This window comes from Oncorhynchus clarkii, chromosome 3 (assembly GCF_045791955.1).
Source record: "Oncorhynchus clarkii lewisi isolate Uvic-CL-2024 chromosome 3, UVic_Ocla_1.0, whole genome shotgun sequence".
Lineage (NCBI taxonomy): Eukaryota > Metazoa > Chordata > Actinopteri > Salmoniformes > Salmonidae > Oncorhynchus > Oncorhynchus clarkii.
Window position 1 is genome coordinate 88,775,355 of NC_092149.1, and position 16,990 is coordinate 88,792,344.

At 45.1% G+C, this 16,990-nt stretch overlaps 1 protein-coding gene across 1 annotated transcript in view; it reads right to left on the minus strand.

The window, feature by feature from the left end:
* Positions 1–5,610: 5,610 nt before the first annotated feature.
* LOC139386359 (ATP binding cassette subfamily B member 6 (LAN blood group) b) overlaps positions 5,611–16,990 on the minus strand; it is a 59,157-nt gene continuing 47,777 nt past the window's right edge. Inside the window, exons 17-18 of the mRNA XM_071131901.1 lie at positions 14,463–14,531; positions 5,611–5,746 (exon numbers count right to left, since the gene is read on the minus strand). Of these exons, the coding sequence (XP_070988002.1) occupies positions 5,611–5,746; positions 14,463–14,531 (205 nt within the window). The remainder of the gene's footprint in view (positions 5,747–14,462; positions 14,532–16,990) is intronic.

The window sequence follows — 16,990 nt, forward strand, 5'->3', positions numbered from 1 at the left end:
AGCATGGTTTGTAGATGACCTGGAGCCAGTGGGTCTGGCGACGAATATGTAGCGAGGGCCAGCCGACTAGAGCATACAGGTCGCAGTGGTGGGTGGTATAAGGTGCTTTAGTAACAAAACAGATGGCACTGTGATAAACTGCATCCAGTTTGCTGAGTAGAGTATTGGAAGCTATTTTGTAGATGACATCGCCAAAGTCGATGATCGGTAGGATAGTCAGTTTTACTAGGGTAAGTTTGGCGGCGTGAGTGAAGGAGGCTTTGTTGCGGAATAGAAAGCCGACTCTAGATTTGATTTTAGATTGGAGATGTTTGATATGAGTCTGGAAGGAGAGTTTACAGTCTAGCCAGACACCTAGGTACTTATAGATGTCGGGCGTGCGGGTGCAGGCAGCGAACAGTTGAAAAGCATGCATTTGGTTTTACTAGCGTTTAAGAGCAGTTGGAGGCCACGGAAGGAGTGTTGTATGGCATTGAAGCTCGTTTGGAGGTTAGATAGCACAGTGTCCAAGGAAGGGCCGGAAGTATACAGAATGGTGTCGTCTGAGTAGAGGTGGATCAGGAAATCACCTGCAGCAAGAGCAACATCATTGATATATACAGAGAAAAAAGTCGGCCCGAGAATTGAACCCTGTGGCACCCCCATAGAGACTGCCAGAGGACCGGACAACATGCCCTCCGATTTGGCACACTGAACTCTGTCTGCAAAGTAGTTGGTGAACCAGGCAAGGCAGTCATTAGAAAAACCGAGGCTACTGAGTCTGCCGATAAGAATATGGTGATTGACAGAGTCGAAAGCCTTGGCCAGATCGATGAAGACGGCTGCACAGTACTGTCTTTTATCAATGGCGGTTATGATGTCGTTTAGGACCTTGAGCGTGGCTGAGGTGCACCCATGACCAGCTCTGAAACCAGATTGCATAGCGGAGAAGGTACGGTGCGATTCAAAACGGTCGGTAATCTGTTTGTTAACCTAGCTTTCAAAGATCTTAGAAAGACAGGGTAGGATAGATATAGGTCTGTAGCAGTTTGGGTCTAGAGTGTCTCCCCCTTTGAAGAGGGGGATGACCGCTGCAGCTTTCCAATCTTTAGGGATCTCAGACGATACGAAAGAGAGGTTGAACAGGCTAGTAATAGGGGTTGCAACAATTTCGGCAGATACTTTTAGAAAGAGAGGGTCCAGATTGTCTAGCCCGGCTGATTTGTAGGGGTCCAGATTTTGCAGCTCTTTCAGAACATCAGCTATCTGGATTTGGGTAAAGGAGAAATCGTGGGGGCTTTGGCGGGTTGCTGTGGAGGGTGCCGGGCAGTTGACCGGGGTAGGGGTTGCCAGGTGGAAAGCATGGTCAGAAGTAGAGAAATGTTTATTGAAATTCTCAATTATAGTGGATTTATCGGTGGTGACAGTGTTTCCTAGTCTCAGTGCAGTGGGCAGCTGGGAGGAGGTGCTCTTATTCTCTTATTCTTTACAGTGTCCCAGAAGGAGGTGCTCTTATTCTCCATGGACTTTACAGTGTCCCAGAAGGAGGTGCTCTTATTCTCCATGGACTTTACAGTGTCCCAGGAGGAGGTGCTCTTATTCTCCATGGACTTTACAGTGTCCCAGAAGGAGGTGCTCTTATTCTCCATGGACTTTAGAGTGTCTCAGAAGGAGGTGCTCTTATTCTCCATGGACTTTACAGTGTCCCAGAAGGAGGTGCTCTTATTCTCCATGGACTTTACAGTGTCCCAGAAGGAGGTGCTCTTATTCTCCACGGACTTTACAGTGTCCCAGAAGGAGGTGCTCTTATTCTCCACTGACTTTACAGTGTCCCAGAAGGAGGTGCTCTTATTCTCCATGGACTTTACAGTGTCCCAGAAGGAGGTGCTCTTATTCTCCATGGACTTTAGTGTCCCAGAAGGAGGTGCTCTTATTCTCCATGGACTTTACAGTGTCCCAGAATTTTGTATTTAGTGCTGCAGGATGCACATTTCTGTTTGAAAAAGCCTTAGCTTTTGTTTTGATTTTAACGATCTCTCTAGCTACATGTTATGTTAATAATTCTTCTAGCTACATGTTATGTTAATGATCTCTCTAGCTACGTGTTATGATGTTAATGATCCCTCTAGCTACATGTTATGTTAATGATTCTTCTAGCTACATGTTATGTTAATGATCTCTCTAGCTACGTGTTATGATGTTAATGATCCCTCTAGCTACATGTTTTGATGTTAACGATCTCTCTAGCTACATGTTATGATGTTAACGATCTCTCTAGCTCCATGTTATGGTGTTAACGATCTCTCTAGCTACGTGTTATGATGTTAACGATCTCTCTAGCTACGTGTTATGATGTTAATGATCTCTCTAGCTACATGTTTTGATGTTAACGATCTCTCTAGCTACGTGTTATGTTAATGATTTCTCTAGCTACGTGTTATGACGTTAGCGATCTCTCTAGCTACATGTTATGACGTTAGCGATCTCTCTGGCTACATGTTATGACGTTAGCGATCTCTCTAGCTACATGTTATGACGTTAGCGATCTCTCTAGCTACATGTTATGACGTTAGCGATCTATCTAGCTACGTGTTATGTTAACGATCTCTCTAGCTACGTGTTATGTTAACGATCTCTCTAGCTACGTGTTATGTTAACGATTTCTCTAGCTACGTGTTATGTTAGCGATCTCTCTAGCTACATGTTATGTTAATGATCTCTCTAGCTACATGTTATGTTAATGATCTCTCTAGCTACATGTTATGTTAATGATCTCTCTAGCTACATGTTATGTTAATGATCTCTCTAGCTACGTGTTATGTTAACGATCTCTCTAGCTACATTTTGTTATGATGTTAACGATCTCTCTAGCTCCATGTTATGTTAATGATCTCTCTAGCTACGTGTTTTGATGTTAACAATCTCTCTAGCTACATGTTTTGATGTTAATGATCTCTCTAGCTACATGTTATGTTAATGATCTCTCTAGCTCCATGTTTTGATGTTAACAATCTCTCTAGCTACATGTTTTGATGTTAATGCTCTCTCTAGCTACATGTTTTGATGTTAATGATCTCTCTAGCTACATGTTATGTTAATGATCTCTCTAGCTACATGTTTTGATGTTAACAATCTCTCTAGCTACATGTTTTGATGTTAATGATCTCTCTAGCTACATGTTATGTTAATGATCTCTCTAGCTCCATGTTTTGATGTTAACAATCTCTCTAGCTACATGTTTTGATGTTAATGCTCTCTCTAGCTACATGTTTTGATGTTAATGATCTCTCTAGCTACATGTTATGTTAATGATCTCTCTAGCTACGTGTTATGTTAATGATCTCTCTAGCTACATGTTATGTTAATGATCTCTCTAGCTACGTGTTATGTTAATGATCTCTCTAGCTACGTGTTATGTTAATGATCTCTCTAGCTCCATGTTTTGATGTTAACGATTTCTCTAGCTACATGTTATGTTAATGATCTCTCTAGCTACATGTTATGTTAATGATCTCTCTAACTACATGTTATGTTAACGATCTCTCTAGCTACATGTTATGTTAACGATCTCTCTAGCTACATGTTATGTTAATGATCCCTCTAGCTACATGTTATGTTAATGATCTCTCTAGCTACGTGTTATGTTAATGATCTCTCTAGCTCCATGTTTTGATGTTAACAATCTCTCTAGCTACATGTTATGATGTTAATGCTCTCTCTAGCTACATGTTTTGATGTTAACGATCTCTCTAGCTACATGTTATGTTAACGATCTCTCTAGCTACGTGTTATGATGTTAATGATCTCTCTAGCTACGTGTTATGATGTTAATGATCTCTCTAGCTACATGTTATGTTAATGATCTCTCTAGCTACATGTTATGTTAATGATCTCTCTAGTTACATGGTTTGATGTTAACGATTTCTCTAGCTACATGTTTTGATGTTAACGATTTCTCTAGCTACATGTTATGTTAACGATCTCTCTAGCTACATGTTATGTTAATGATCTCTCTAGCTACTTGTTATGTTAATGATCTCTCTAGCTACATGTTATGATGTTAATGATCTCTCTAGCTACGTGTTATGTTAATGATCTCTCTAGCTACATGTTATGTTAATGATCTCTCTAGCTACGTGTTTTGTGGTGATGTATGGATGTGGGAGTCACACGTTCAAGTTCATTTACCATGTTGAATTGAATACATGGGAAAAACTGACTCACCCGAGCTCTCAAAATAGATAGCAATAAGTTCCTGCCCCCATATCTTTCATGTAAATCCCTTGTCCCACTTGGCTTTAAGAAAACCATTGAAATTCAAAGTGTACTGTATGTTACTGATTCATGAGTTTCAATGGAAACTGGATTTTAAATATACATTTTCTGTGTCATTTTAAAGCCGTAGCTTGTGTAGGCAGATGAATATATTCCAAATAAATAAACTTTTGTAGATACAGTGGTAGGTATGTTTGTATTTATTGCAATGTACTTATGGGTGATGTGCAACTGATCAAGACTTGAATAAATGTCCGTCACGATCAGTTTAATAAAACAGCAGTAGAATTCACAGTTAAAGTTGGAGTGTTTCCTCTAACACACAGATGAACAACAATTCATCATCTTTGGTCTGAGGGTATTTGACACAGCTTATCCAGAGTTGGGAGTCTGCTTTAACTTCCCACGTACACCACGTGTTATCATTAAATATAGTGTAACCAGCTTTGTAAAGTCACCATCTAGTGTAACCAGCTTTGTAAAGTCACCATCTAGTGTAACTAGCTTTGTAAAGTTACCATCTAGTGTAACTAGCTTTGTAAAGTTACCATCTAGTGTAACTAGCTTTGTAAAGTCACCATATAGTGTAACCAGCTTTGTAAAGTTACCATCTAGTGTAACTAGCTTTGTAAAGTCACCATCTAGTGTAACTAGCTTTGTAAAGTCACCATATAGTGTAACCAGCTTTGTAAAGTCACCATCTAGTGTAACTAGCTTTGTAAAGTTACCATCTAGTGTAACTAGCTTTGTAAAGTCACCATCTAGTGTAACCATCTTTGTAAAGTCACCATCTAGTGTAACTAGCTTTGTAAAGTTACCATCTAGTGTAACTAGCTTTGTAAAGTCACCATCTAGTGTAACTAGCTTTGTAAAGTTACCATCTAGTGTAACTAGCTTTGTAAAGTTACCATCTAGTGTAACTAGCTTTGTAAAGTTACCATCTAGTGTAACTAGCTTTGTAAAGTTACCATCTAGTGTAACTAGCTTTGTAAAGTTACCATCTAGTGTAACTAGCTTTGTAAAGTTACCATCTAGTGTAACTAGCTTTGTAAAGTTACCATCTATTGTAACTAGCTTTGTAAAGTTACCATCTAGTGTAACTAGCTTTGTAAAGTTACCATCTAGTGTAACTAGCTTTGTAAAGTCACCGTCTAGTGTAACTAGCTTTTCTTGGAGCAGCAGTAATGTACCTTAGGATTTTAAGTTTGAAACTCGCCTCAGAACCCTGCCGTACCCGCCCAAAATGCCACAATATGAGTTGAATCTTTTCCTTCAGATGGTTGAGCTCTATCCTGGCTCAATCTGCTCCTCTGTTCCCTGGTTAGCTCTAGGTTAGCTCTGTGCTGGGATACTGGCTCAGGGACCATGGTGGGGAGTAGTGGCCTGCTGACCCTCTGGGTTAGAGTTGTATGTTTCTGTCTTGGCTGTGCTGTGCTGCTGTTTCAGCCACATAGCAGAGTACAAACCTCCCTGGGACAGCAACTCCTCATGCCTGGAGGGAGGGAGGGAGGGAGGGAGGGAGGGAGAAGTGAAAGAGGAGAGAGGGGGAGTCAAAGAGGAGAGAGAGAGAGAGAGAGAGAGGGAAGTGAAAGAGGAGAGAGAGAGAGATAGAGAGAGAGAGAGAAAGGCAACAGGAGAAGGAGAGGGGAGAGTTTCAAGTCAATGTCACGTGTCAAGTACAGTGAAATGCCTTTCTTGCAAGTTCTAACCCCACCAATGCAGTAATCAATATCAATGTAAAGATAACAAGGTAGAACAAACAGAAATAAACCTAAAAATATCATCACAATGTAAGAAGCATACTACTGAATATGTACAGAATGAATATGTACAGGGATACTGGAGTAATGGAGGTAGATATGTATAAGGGGACAGGGATACTGGAGTGATGGAGGTAGAGATGTATAGGGGGAAGGGTACAGGGATACTGGAGTGAAGGAGGTAGATGTGTATAAGGGTACAGGGATACTGGAGTGAAGGAGGTAGATATGTATAGGGGGAAGGAGACAGGGATACTGGAGTGATGGAGGTAGATATGTATAGGGGGAAGGAGACAGGGATACTGGAGTGAAGGAGGTAGATATGTATAGGGGGAAGGAGACTATATACAGGGTCAGTTAGTACCATACTATATACAGGGTCAGTTAATACCACACTATATACAGGGTCAGTTAGTACCATACTATATACAGGGTCAGTTAGTACCATACTATATACAGGGTCAGTTAATACCATACTATATACAGGGTCAGTTAATACCATACTATATACAGGGTCAGTTAATACCATACTATATACAGGGTCAGTTAGTACCATACTATATACAGGGTCAGTTAATACCATACTATATACAGGGTCAGTTAATACCACACTATATACAGGGTCAGTTAATACCACACTACAGTATATACAGGGTCAGTTAATACCATACTATATACAGGGTCAGTTAATACCATACTATTAACAGGGTCAGTTAATACCATACTATATACAGGGTCAGTTAGTACCATACTATATACAGGGTCAGTTAATACCATACTATATACAGGTCAGTTAATACCATACTATATACAGGGTCAGTTAATACCATACTATATACAGGGTCAGTTAGTACCATACTATATACAGGGTCAGTTAATACCATACTATATACAGGGTCAGTTAATACCACACTATATACAGGGTCAGTTAATACCACACTATATACAGGGTCAGTTAATACCATACTATATACAGGGTCAGTTAGTACCATACTATATACAGGGTCACTTAATACCATACTATATACAGGGTCAGTACCATATTAACAATGTACAGGGATACTGGAGTGATGGAGGTAGATATGTATAGGGAGAAGGAGACAGGGATACTGTAGTGATGGAGGTAGATATGTATAGGGGGAAGTAGACAGGGATACTGGAGTGATGGAGGTAGATATGTATAGGGGGAAGGAGACAGGGATACTGGAGTGATGGAGGTAGATATGTATAGGGGGAAGTAGACAGGGATACTGGAGTGATGGAGGTAGATATGTATAGGGGGAAGTAGACAGGGATACTGGAGTGATGGAGGTAGATATGTATAGGGGGAAGTAGACAGGGATACTGGAGTGATGGAGGTAGATATGTATAGGGGGAAGGAGACAGGGATACTGGAGTGATGGAGGTAGATATGTATAAGGGGAAGGAGACAGGGATACTGGAGTGGTGGAGGTAGATATGTATAGGGGGAAGGAGACAGGGATACTGGAGTGATGGAGGTAGATATGTATAGGGGGAAGGAGACAGGGATACTGGAGTGATGGAGGTAGATATGTATAGGGGGAAGTAGACAGGGATACTGGAGTGATGGAGGTAGATATGTATAGGGGGAAGGAGACAGGGATACTGGAGTGGTGGAGGTAGATATGTATAGGGGGAAGGAGACAGGGATACTGGAGTGATGGAGGTAGATATGTATAGGGGGAAGGAGACAGGGATACTGAAGTGATGGAGGTAGATGCAGTTGAAGTCGGAAGTTTACGTACACCTTAACCAAATACATTTAAACTCAGTTTTTCACAACTCCTGACATTTAATCCTAGTAAAAATGCCCTGTCATAGGTCAGTTAGGATCACCACTTTATTTTCAGAATGTGAAATGTCAGAATAATAGTAGAGAGAATGATTTATTTCAGCTTTTATTTCTTTCATCACATTCTCAGTGGGTCAGAAGCTTACATAGTCAATTAGTATTTGGTAGCATTGCCTTTAAATTGTTTAACTTGGGTCAAATGTTTCAGGTAGCCTTCCACAAGCTTCCCACAATAAGTTGGGTGAAGTTGGAATAAGTTTGGCCCATTCCTCCTGACAGAGCTGGTGTAAGTGAGTCAGGTTTGTGGGCCTCCTTGCTCACACACACTTTTCCAGTTCTGCCACCAAATGTTCTATTGGAATGAGATCAGGGCTTTGTGATGGCCACTCCAATACCTTGACTTTGTTGTCCTTAAGCCATTTTGCCACAACTTTGGAGGTATGCTTGGGGTCATTGTACATTTGGAAGACCCATTTGCGACCAAGCTTTAACTTCCTGACTGATGTCTTGAGATGTTGCTTCAATATATCCACATCATTTTCCTCCTCATGAAGCCATCTATTTTGTGAAGTGCACCAGTCCCTCCTGCAACAAAGCACCCCAACATGATGCAGCCACCCCCGTGCTTCACGGTTGGGATGGTGTTCTTTGGCTTGCAAGCATCCCCCTTTTTCCTCCAAACGTGACGATGGTCATTATGGCCAAACAGTTCTATTTTTGTTTCATCAGATCAGAGGACATTTCTCCAAAAAGTACGATCTTTGTCCCCATGTGCAGTTGCAAAACGTAGTCTGGCTTTTTTATGGTGGTTTTGGAGCAGTGGCTTCTTCCTTGCTGAGTGGCATTCCGGGTTATGTCGATGTAGGACTTATTTTACTGTGGATATAGTGTCATGCCCTGGCCTTAGTATTATGTGTTTTCTTTATTATTTTGGTCAGGCCAGGGTGTGACATGGGTATTTATGTGGTGTGTTTTGTCTAGGTTTTTTTTCTAGGTAATGGGATTGTGGTTTAGTGAAGTAGTCTAGGTAAGTCTATGGTTGCCTAGAGTGGTTCTCAATCATTGTTCATTTATCATCTTCATTAAAGATGTATAAAGATAACAACGCTGCATTTTGGTCCTCCTCTCTTTCACCAGAAGAAAACCGTAACAGAATCACCCACCACAACAGGACCAAGCGGCGTGGTGACAGGCAGCGGCAGCAGGAGCAGCGAAATCAAGATTTCTGGACTTGGGAGGAGATATTGGATGGTAAAGGACCCTGGGCATAGCCAGGAGAATATCGCCGCCCCAAAGAAGAGCTGGAGGCGGCGAAAGCGGAGAGGCGCTGGTATGAGGAGGCAGCAAGGCGGCGTGGATGGAAGCCTGAGAGTCAGCCCCAAAAAGTTATTGGCGGAGGCACACAGGGAGTATGGCGAAACCAGGTAGGAGACCTGCGCCAACTTCCTGTGCTTACCGGGGGGCTAGAGAGACCGGGCAGGCACCGTGTTATGCTGTGGAGCGCACGGTGTCTCCAGTGCAGGTGCAAAGCCTGGTGCGGTGCATACCAGCTCCTCGTATCGGCCGGGCTAGAGTGGGCATCGAGCCAAGTGTCATGAAGCCGGCTCTACGCATCTGGTCTCCAGTGCGTCTCCTTGGGCCGGCTTACATGGCACCAGCCTTGCGCACGTTGTCCCCGGTTCGCCTGCATAGCCCAGTCCGGGCTATTCCACCTCGCCGCACTGGCAGGGCGACCGGGAGTATTCAACCAGGTAAGGTTGGGAAGGCTCGGCGCTCAAGAGCTCCAGTGCGCCTGCACGGTCCGGTTTATCCAGTACCACCTCCACGCACCAGCCCTCCGATGGTAGCTCCCCGCACCAGGCTTCCTGTGCGTGTCCTCGGCCCAGTACCACCAGTGCCAGCACCACGCACCAGGCCTACAGTGCGCTTCGCCTGTCCAGCACTGCCAGAGCCTTCCTCCTCTCCAGCGCTGCCAGAGCCTTCCTCCTCTCCAGCGCTGCCGGAGTCTCCCGACTGTCCAGCGCTGCCAGAGTCTCCCGCCTGTCCAGCGCTGCCAGAGCTGCCAGTCTGCAAGGAGCCGCCAGAGCTGCCAGTCTGCAAGGAGCCGCCAGAGCTGCCAGTCTGCAAGGAGCCGCCAAGAGCTGCCAGTCTGCAAGGAGCCGCCAGAGCTGCCAGTCTGCATGGAGCAGCCAGAGCCGCCAGTCAGCATGAAGCAGCCAGAGCCGCCAGTCAGCATGGAGCAGCCAGAGCCGCCAGTCAGCCAGGATCCGCCAGTCTGCCAGGATCCGCCAGTCAGCCAGGATCCGCCAGAGCCGCCAGTCTGCCAGGATCCGCCAGTCTGCCAGGATCCGCCAGAGTCGCCAGTCAGCATGGAGCAGCCAGAGTCGCCAGTCAGCATGGAGCAGCCAGAGTCGCCAGTCAGCATGGATCAGCCAGAGTCGCCAGTCAGCATGGAGCAGCCAGAGTCGCCAGTCAGCATGGAGCAGCCAGAGCCGCCAGTCAGCATGGAGCAGCCAGAGCCGCCAGTCAGCCAGGATCCACCAGTCTGCCAGGATCCGCCAGTCAGCCAGGATCCGCCAGAGCCGCCAGTCTGCCAGGAGCCGCCAGAGCCGCCAGTCTGCCAGGATCCGCCAGAGCCGCCAGTCTGCCAGGATCCGCCAGTGCCGCCAGTCTGCCAGGATCCGCCAGAGTCGCCAGTCAGCACGGAGCAGCCAGAGTCGCCAGTCAGCACGGAGCAGCCAGAGTCGCCAGTCAGCATGGATCAGCCAGAGTCGCCAGTCAGCATGGAGCAGCCAGAGTCGCCAGTCAGCATGGAGCAGCCAGAGTCGCCAGTCAGCATGGAGCAGCCAGAGTCGCCAGTCAGCATGGAGCAGCCAGAGTCACCAGTCAGCATGGAGCAGCCAGAGTCGCCAGTCAGCATGGAGCAGCCAGAGTCGCCAGTCAGCATGGAGCAGCCAGAGTCGCCAGTCAGCATGGAGCAGCCAGAGCCGCCAGTCTGCCAGGATCCGCCAGAGCCGCCAGTCAGCCAGGATCCTCCAGAGCCACCAGTCAGCCAGGATCTGCCAGTCAGCCAGGATCCGCCATTCAGCCAGGATCCGCCAGAGCCGCCAGTCAGCCAGGATCTGCCAGAGCCACCAGTCAGCCAGGATCTACCAGAGCCATCAACCTGCCTGAGCTTCCTCTCAGTCCTGAGCTACCCCTCAGTCCCGAGCTACCCCTCAGTCCCGAGCTACCCCTCAGTCCCGAGCTACCCCTCAGTCCCGAGCTACCTCAGTCCCGAGCTGTCCCTCAGTCCGGAGCTGCCCCTCAGTCCAGTGGGGCCCTTTGTTAGGGTTACTAGGCCAAGGTCGGCGGCGAGGGTCGCCAATCTAAGGACGCAGAGTAAGCGGACTAAGACTATGTTGGAATGGGGTCCACGTCCCGCGCCAGAGCCACCACCGTGGACAGATGCCCATCCAGACCCTCCCCTATGGGTTTAGGTGTGCGGCCGGGAGTCCGCACCTTTGGGGGGGGTACTGTCAAGCCCTGGCCTTAGTATTTTGTGTTTTCTTTATTATTTTTGGTCAGGCCAGGGTGTGACATGGGTATTTATGTGGTGTGTTTTGTCTAGGGTTTTTTTGTAGGTTATGGGATTGTGGTTTAGTGAAGTAGTCTAGGTAAGTCTATGGTTGCCTAGAGTGGTTCTCAATCAGAGGCAGGTGTTTATCGTTGTCTCTGATTGGGAACCATATTTAGGCAGCCATATTCTTTGAGTGTTTCGTGGGTGATTGTTCCTGTCTCTGTGTTTGTTGCACCAGATAGGGCTGTTTCGGTTTTTAACGGTTCTTGTTTTTTGTATATTGTTTATTTTTCATCTTTATTAAAGATGTATAAAGATAACCACGCTGCATTGTGGTCCTCCTCTCTTTCACCGGAAGAAAACCGTAAGATATAGATACTTTTGTGTCTGTTTCCTCCAGTATCTTCACAAGGTTCTTTGTTGTTGCTCTGGGATTGATTTTCAATTTTCGCACCAAAGTACGTTCATCTCTAGGAGACAGAACTTGGTCTCCTTCCTGAGCGGTATGATGGCTGCGTGGTCCCATGGTGTTTATACAGATGAACGTGGTACCTTCAGGGGTTTGGAAATTGCTTCCAAGGATGAACCAGACTTGTGGAGGTCTACAATTTTTTTTCTGAGGTCTTGGCTGATTTATTTTGATTTTCCTGTCTTGGGGATAGAAGCTGTTCAGGAGCCTGTTGGTGGCAGACTTGATGCTCCGGTACCGCCTGCCATCAGGAAGCAGAGAGGATAGTCTATGTCTTGGGTGGTTGGAGTCTTTAACCATTTTCCGGGACTTCCTTTCACACTGCCTGATATAGAGGTCCTGGATGGCAGGGAGCTCAGTCCCAGTGATGTACCAGGCTGGCCGCACCACCCTCTGATATAGTGGTCCTGGATGGCATGGAGCTCAGTCCCAGTGATGTACCGGGCTGGCCGCACCACCCTCTGTAGCGCCATGCGATTGAAGGCAATGCTGTTGCCATAACCAGCAGTTATGCAGCCAGTCAAGATGCTCTCAATGGTGCAGCTGTAGAACTTTTTGAGGATTTGAGGGCCCATGCTAAACCTTTTCAACCTCCTGAGGGGAAAGAGGTGCTGTCATTAGTGATTTGGACACCGAGGAACTTGAAGCTCTCGACCCGCTCTACTACAGCCCGGTTGATGTGGATGGGGGCGTTCTTGCCACCCTGTTTCCTGTAGTCAACGATCAGCTCCATTGTCTTACTGACGTTGAGGGAGAGGTTGTTGTCCCGGCACCACACGTCCCACTGGTGACAAGCTTGGAGGGAACAATGGTGGCAATGTTGGAGGTGACGATGTTGGGGGGGACAATGGTGACGATGTTGGAGGGAATAATGGAGACGATGTTGGAGGGAACAATGGTGACGATGTTGGAGGGGACAATGGTGACGCTGTTGGAGGTGACGATGTTGGAGGGAACAATGATGACGATGTTGGTGGGGACAATGGTGACGATGTTGGAGGGGACAAGGGTGACGTTGTTGGAGGGGACAATGGTGTTGAACACTGAGCTGTTGTCAATGAATATCATTCTCACATAGGTGTCCCTCTTATACAGGTGGGTGAGGGAAGTGTAGAGTGCAAATGAGATTACATTGTCTATGGATCTGTTGGGGCGCTCTGCAAATTGGAGTGGTTCTAGGGCGTCTGGTTGATGTGTGCCATTACCAGCCTTTCAAAGCACTTCATGATTACAGAAGTGAGTGATACGGGGTGGTAGTCATGAGTTATACGGGGCGGTCGTCATGAGTGATATGGGCGGTAGTCATGAGTGATACGGGTGGTAGTCATGAGTGATACGGGGCGGTAGTCATGAGTGATACGGGGTGGTAGTCATGGATACAGGGAGGTAGTCATGAGTGATACAGAGCGGTAGTCATGAGTGATACAGGGAGGTAGTCATGAGTGATACGGGGTGGTAGTCATGAGTGATACGGGGTGGTAGTCATGAGTGATACGGGGCGGTAGTCATGAGTGATACGGGGTGGTAGTCATGGATACAGGGAGGTAGTCATGAGTGATACAGAGCGGTAGTCATGAGTGATACAGGGAGGTAGTCATGAGTTATACAGGGTGGTAGTCATGGATACAGAGCGGTAGTCATGAGTGATACGGGGCGGTAGTCATGAGTGATACGGGGTGGTAGTCATGGATACAGGGTGGTAGTCATGGATACGGGGCGGTAGAGTAATTGTTTAGCCTGCTAGCTTATGTTTTTATATGTTGTGTATCTTTCCTATATCCACTTCCAGTTCTGTCTGGTTTGTTTAAACACAAAGCTAGCGCCCATCTAGCTTAGATGCTCCTCCCTCTACCTGCCTTCATTATTTTAACACCAAAGCATCATGGGAACTGTAGTAATCTCAGTATTCTAACAGCCAAGCATCATGGGAACTGTAGTAATCTCAGTATTCTAACAGCCAAGCATCATGGGAACTGTAGTAATCTCAGTATTCTAACAGCCAAGCATCATGGGAACTGCAGTAATCTCAGTATTCTAACAGCCAAGCGTCATGGATACTGTAATAATCTCAATATTCTAACAGCCAAGCATCATGGGAACTGTAGTAATCTCAGTATTCTAACAGCCAAGCATCATGGGAACTGTAGAAATTGAATAATTTTGGGCCATTTGGATAACTAGGGCCACTAAAACCTTTCTCTGGAGTCATGGAGACAAGCTGTGGAGGTTCCTTTAACTCTCTCTTTTCAAAGACACCTCTTAAAACAGTTTCTCACAGATTTGTTGAAAGCGCAAGAACGAAATGAAACAATGAGATGGGAACAAGAGGTCAAGTTTGCTCAGCCATAACGTGATATAAAAATTACTGTATAGCAAAAGCCTGTTTCTACCAGTAGAATAGACCCCAATGGAACAGTTTTGTGCTCTCAGTTGTCCAGCAAGGGAACAGCTCTCGGCATGATGGAAAATCACACCAGGACACTATTTCACAGGTAGTGGCACCCTCTACTACACTGAAGCTGGAGGTTAACTGCCTGACAGACTGGATCTTTTGAAAGTGTATAGCATCTTGTATAGGGTTTACTATCACTAAAGCCAGTTACTCACCTCCCTCTCTCGGCAATCTGGCCATCATGGACTACCAGGATCTGGTCTGAGCCAACGATGGTCGACAATCTGAAACAAAACACAATTACATGCACTTCAGCAAGAATGACTTGGTTAGAACCAGCATCGGTGTAGAATGGAACACTATAAGAATGACTTGGTTAGAACCAGCATCGGTGTAGAATGGAACACTATAAGAATGACTTGGTTAGAACCAGCATCGGTGTAGAATGGAACACTATGAGAATGACTTGGTTAGAACCAGCATCGGTGTAGAATGGAACACTATAAGAATGACTTGGTTAGAACCAGCATCGGTGTAGAATGGAACACTATAAGAATGACTTGGTTAGAACCAGCATCGGTGTAGAATGGAACACTATAAGAATGACTTGGTTAGAACCAGCATCGGTGTAATGGAACACTATAAGAATGACTTGGTTAGAACCAGCATCGGTGTAGAATGGAACACTATGAGAATGACTTGGTTAGAACCAGCATCGGTGTAGAATGGAACACTATGAGAATGACTTGGTTAGAACCAGCATCGGTGTAGAATGGAACACTATAAGAATGACCTGGTTAGAACCAGCATCGGTGTAGAATGGAACACTATGAGAATGACTTGGTTAGAACCAGCATCGGTGTAGAATGGAACACTATAAGAATGACTTGGTTAGAACCAGCATCGGTGTAATGGAACACTATAAGAATGACTTGGTTAGAACCAGCATCGGTGTAGAATGGAACACTATAAGAATGACTTGGTTAGAACCAGCATCGGTGTAGAATGGAACACTATAAGAATGACTTGGTTAGAACCAGCATCGGTGTAGAATGGAACACTATAAGAATGACTTGGTTAGAACCAGCATCGGTGTAGAATGGAACACTATAAGAATGACTTGGTTAGAACCAGCATCGGTGTAGAATGGAACACTATGAGAATGACTTGGTTAGAACCAGAATCGGTGTAGAATGGAACACTATAAGAATGACCTGGTTAGAACCAGCATCGGTGTAGAATGGAACACTATAAGAATGACTTGGTTAGAACCAGCATCGGTGTAGAATGGAACACTATAAGAATGACTTGGTTAGAACCAGCATCGGTGTAATGGAACACTATAAGAATGACTTGGTTAGAACCAGCATCGGTGTAGAATGGAACACTATAAGAATGACTTGGTTAGAACCAGCATCGGTGTAGAATGGAACACTATAAGAATGACTTGGTTAGAACCAGCATCGGTGTAGAATGGAACACTATAAGAATGACTTGGTTAGAACCAGCATCGGTGTAGAATGGAACACTATAAGAATGACTTGGTTAGAACCAGCATCGGTGTAGAATGGAACACTATAAGAATGACTTGGTTAGAACCAGCATCGGTGTAGAATGGAACACTATAAGAATGACTTGGTTAGAACCAGCATCAGTGTAATGGAACACTATAAGAATGACTTGGTTAGAACCAGCATCGGTGTAGAATGGAACACTATAAGAATGACTTGGTTAGAACCAGCATCGGTGTAATGGAACACTATAAGAATGACTTGGTTAGAACCAGCATCGGTGTAGAATGGAACACTATAAGAATGACCTGGTTAGAACCAGCATCGGTGTAGAATGGAACACTATAAGAATGACTTGGTTAGAACCAGCATCGGTGTAGAATGGAACACTATAAGAATGACTTGGTTAGAACCAGCATCGGTGTAGAATGGAACACTATAAGAATGACTTGGTTAGAACCAGCATCGGTGTAGAATGGAACACTATAAGAATGACTTGGTTAGAACCAGCATCGGTGTAGAATGGAACACTATAAGAATGACTTGGTTAGAACCAGCATCGGTGTAGAATGGAACACTATAAGAATGACTTGGTTAGAACCAGCATCGGTGTAGAATGGAACACTATAAGAATGACTTGGTTAGAACCAGCATCGGTGTAGAATGGAACACTATAAGAATGACTTGGTTAGAACCAGCATCGGTGTAGAATGGAACACTATAAGAATGACTTGGTTAGAACCAGCATCGGTGTAGAATGGAACACTATAAGAATGACTTGGTTAGAACCAGCATCGGTGTAGAATGGAACACTATAAGAATGACTTGGTTAGAACCAGCATCGGTGTAGAATGGAACACTATAAGAATGACTTGGTTAGAACCAGCATCGGTGTAGAATGGAACACTATAAGAATGACTTGGTTAGAACCAGCATCGGTGTAGAATGGAACACTATAAGAATGACTTGGTTAGAACCAGCATCGGTGTAGAATGGAACACTATAAGAATGCCTTGGTTAGAACCAGCATCGGTGTAGAATGGAACACTATAAGAATGACTTGGTTAGAAACAACTTATACTGCTTTCATCTTAATGGTATTAGATGCTAGTGGTGCTATCATCTTAATGGTATTAGATGCTAGTGGTGCTATCATCTTAATGGTATTAGATGCTAGTGGTGCTATCATCTTAATGGTATTAGATGCTAGTGGTGCTTTCATCTTAATGGTA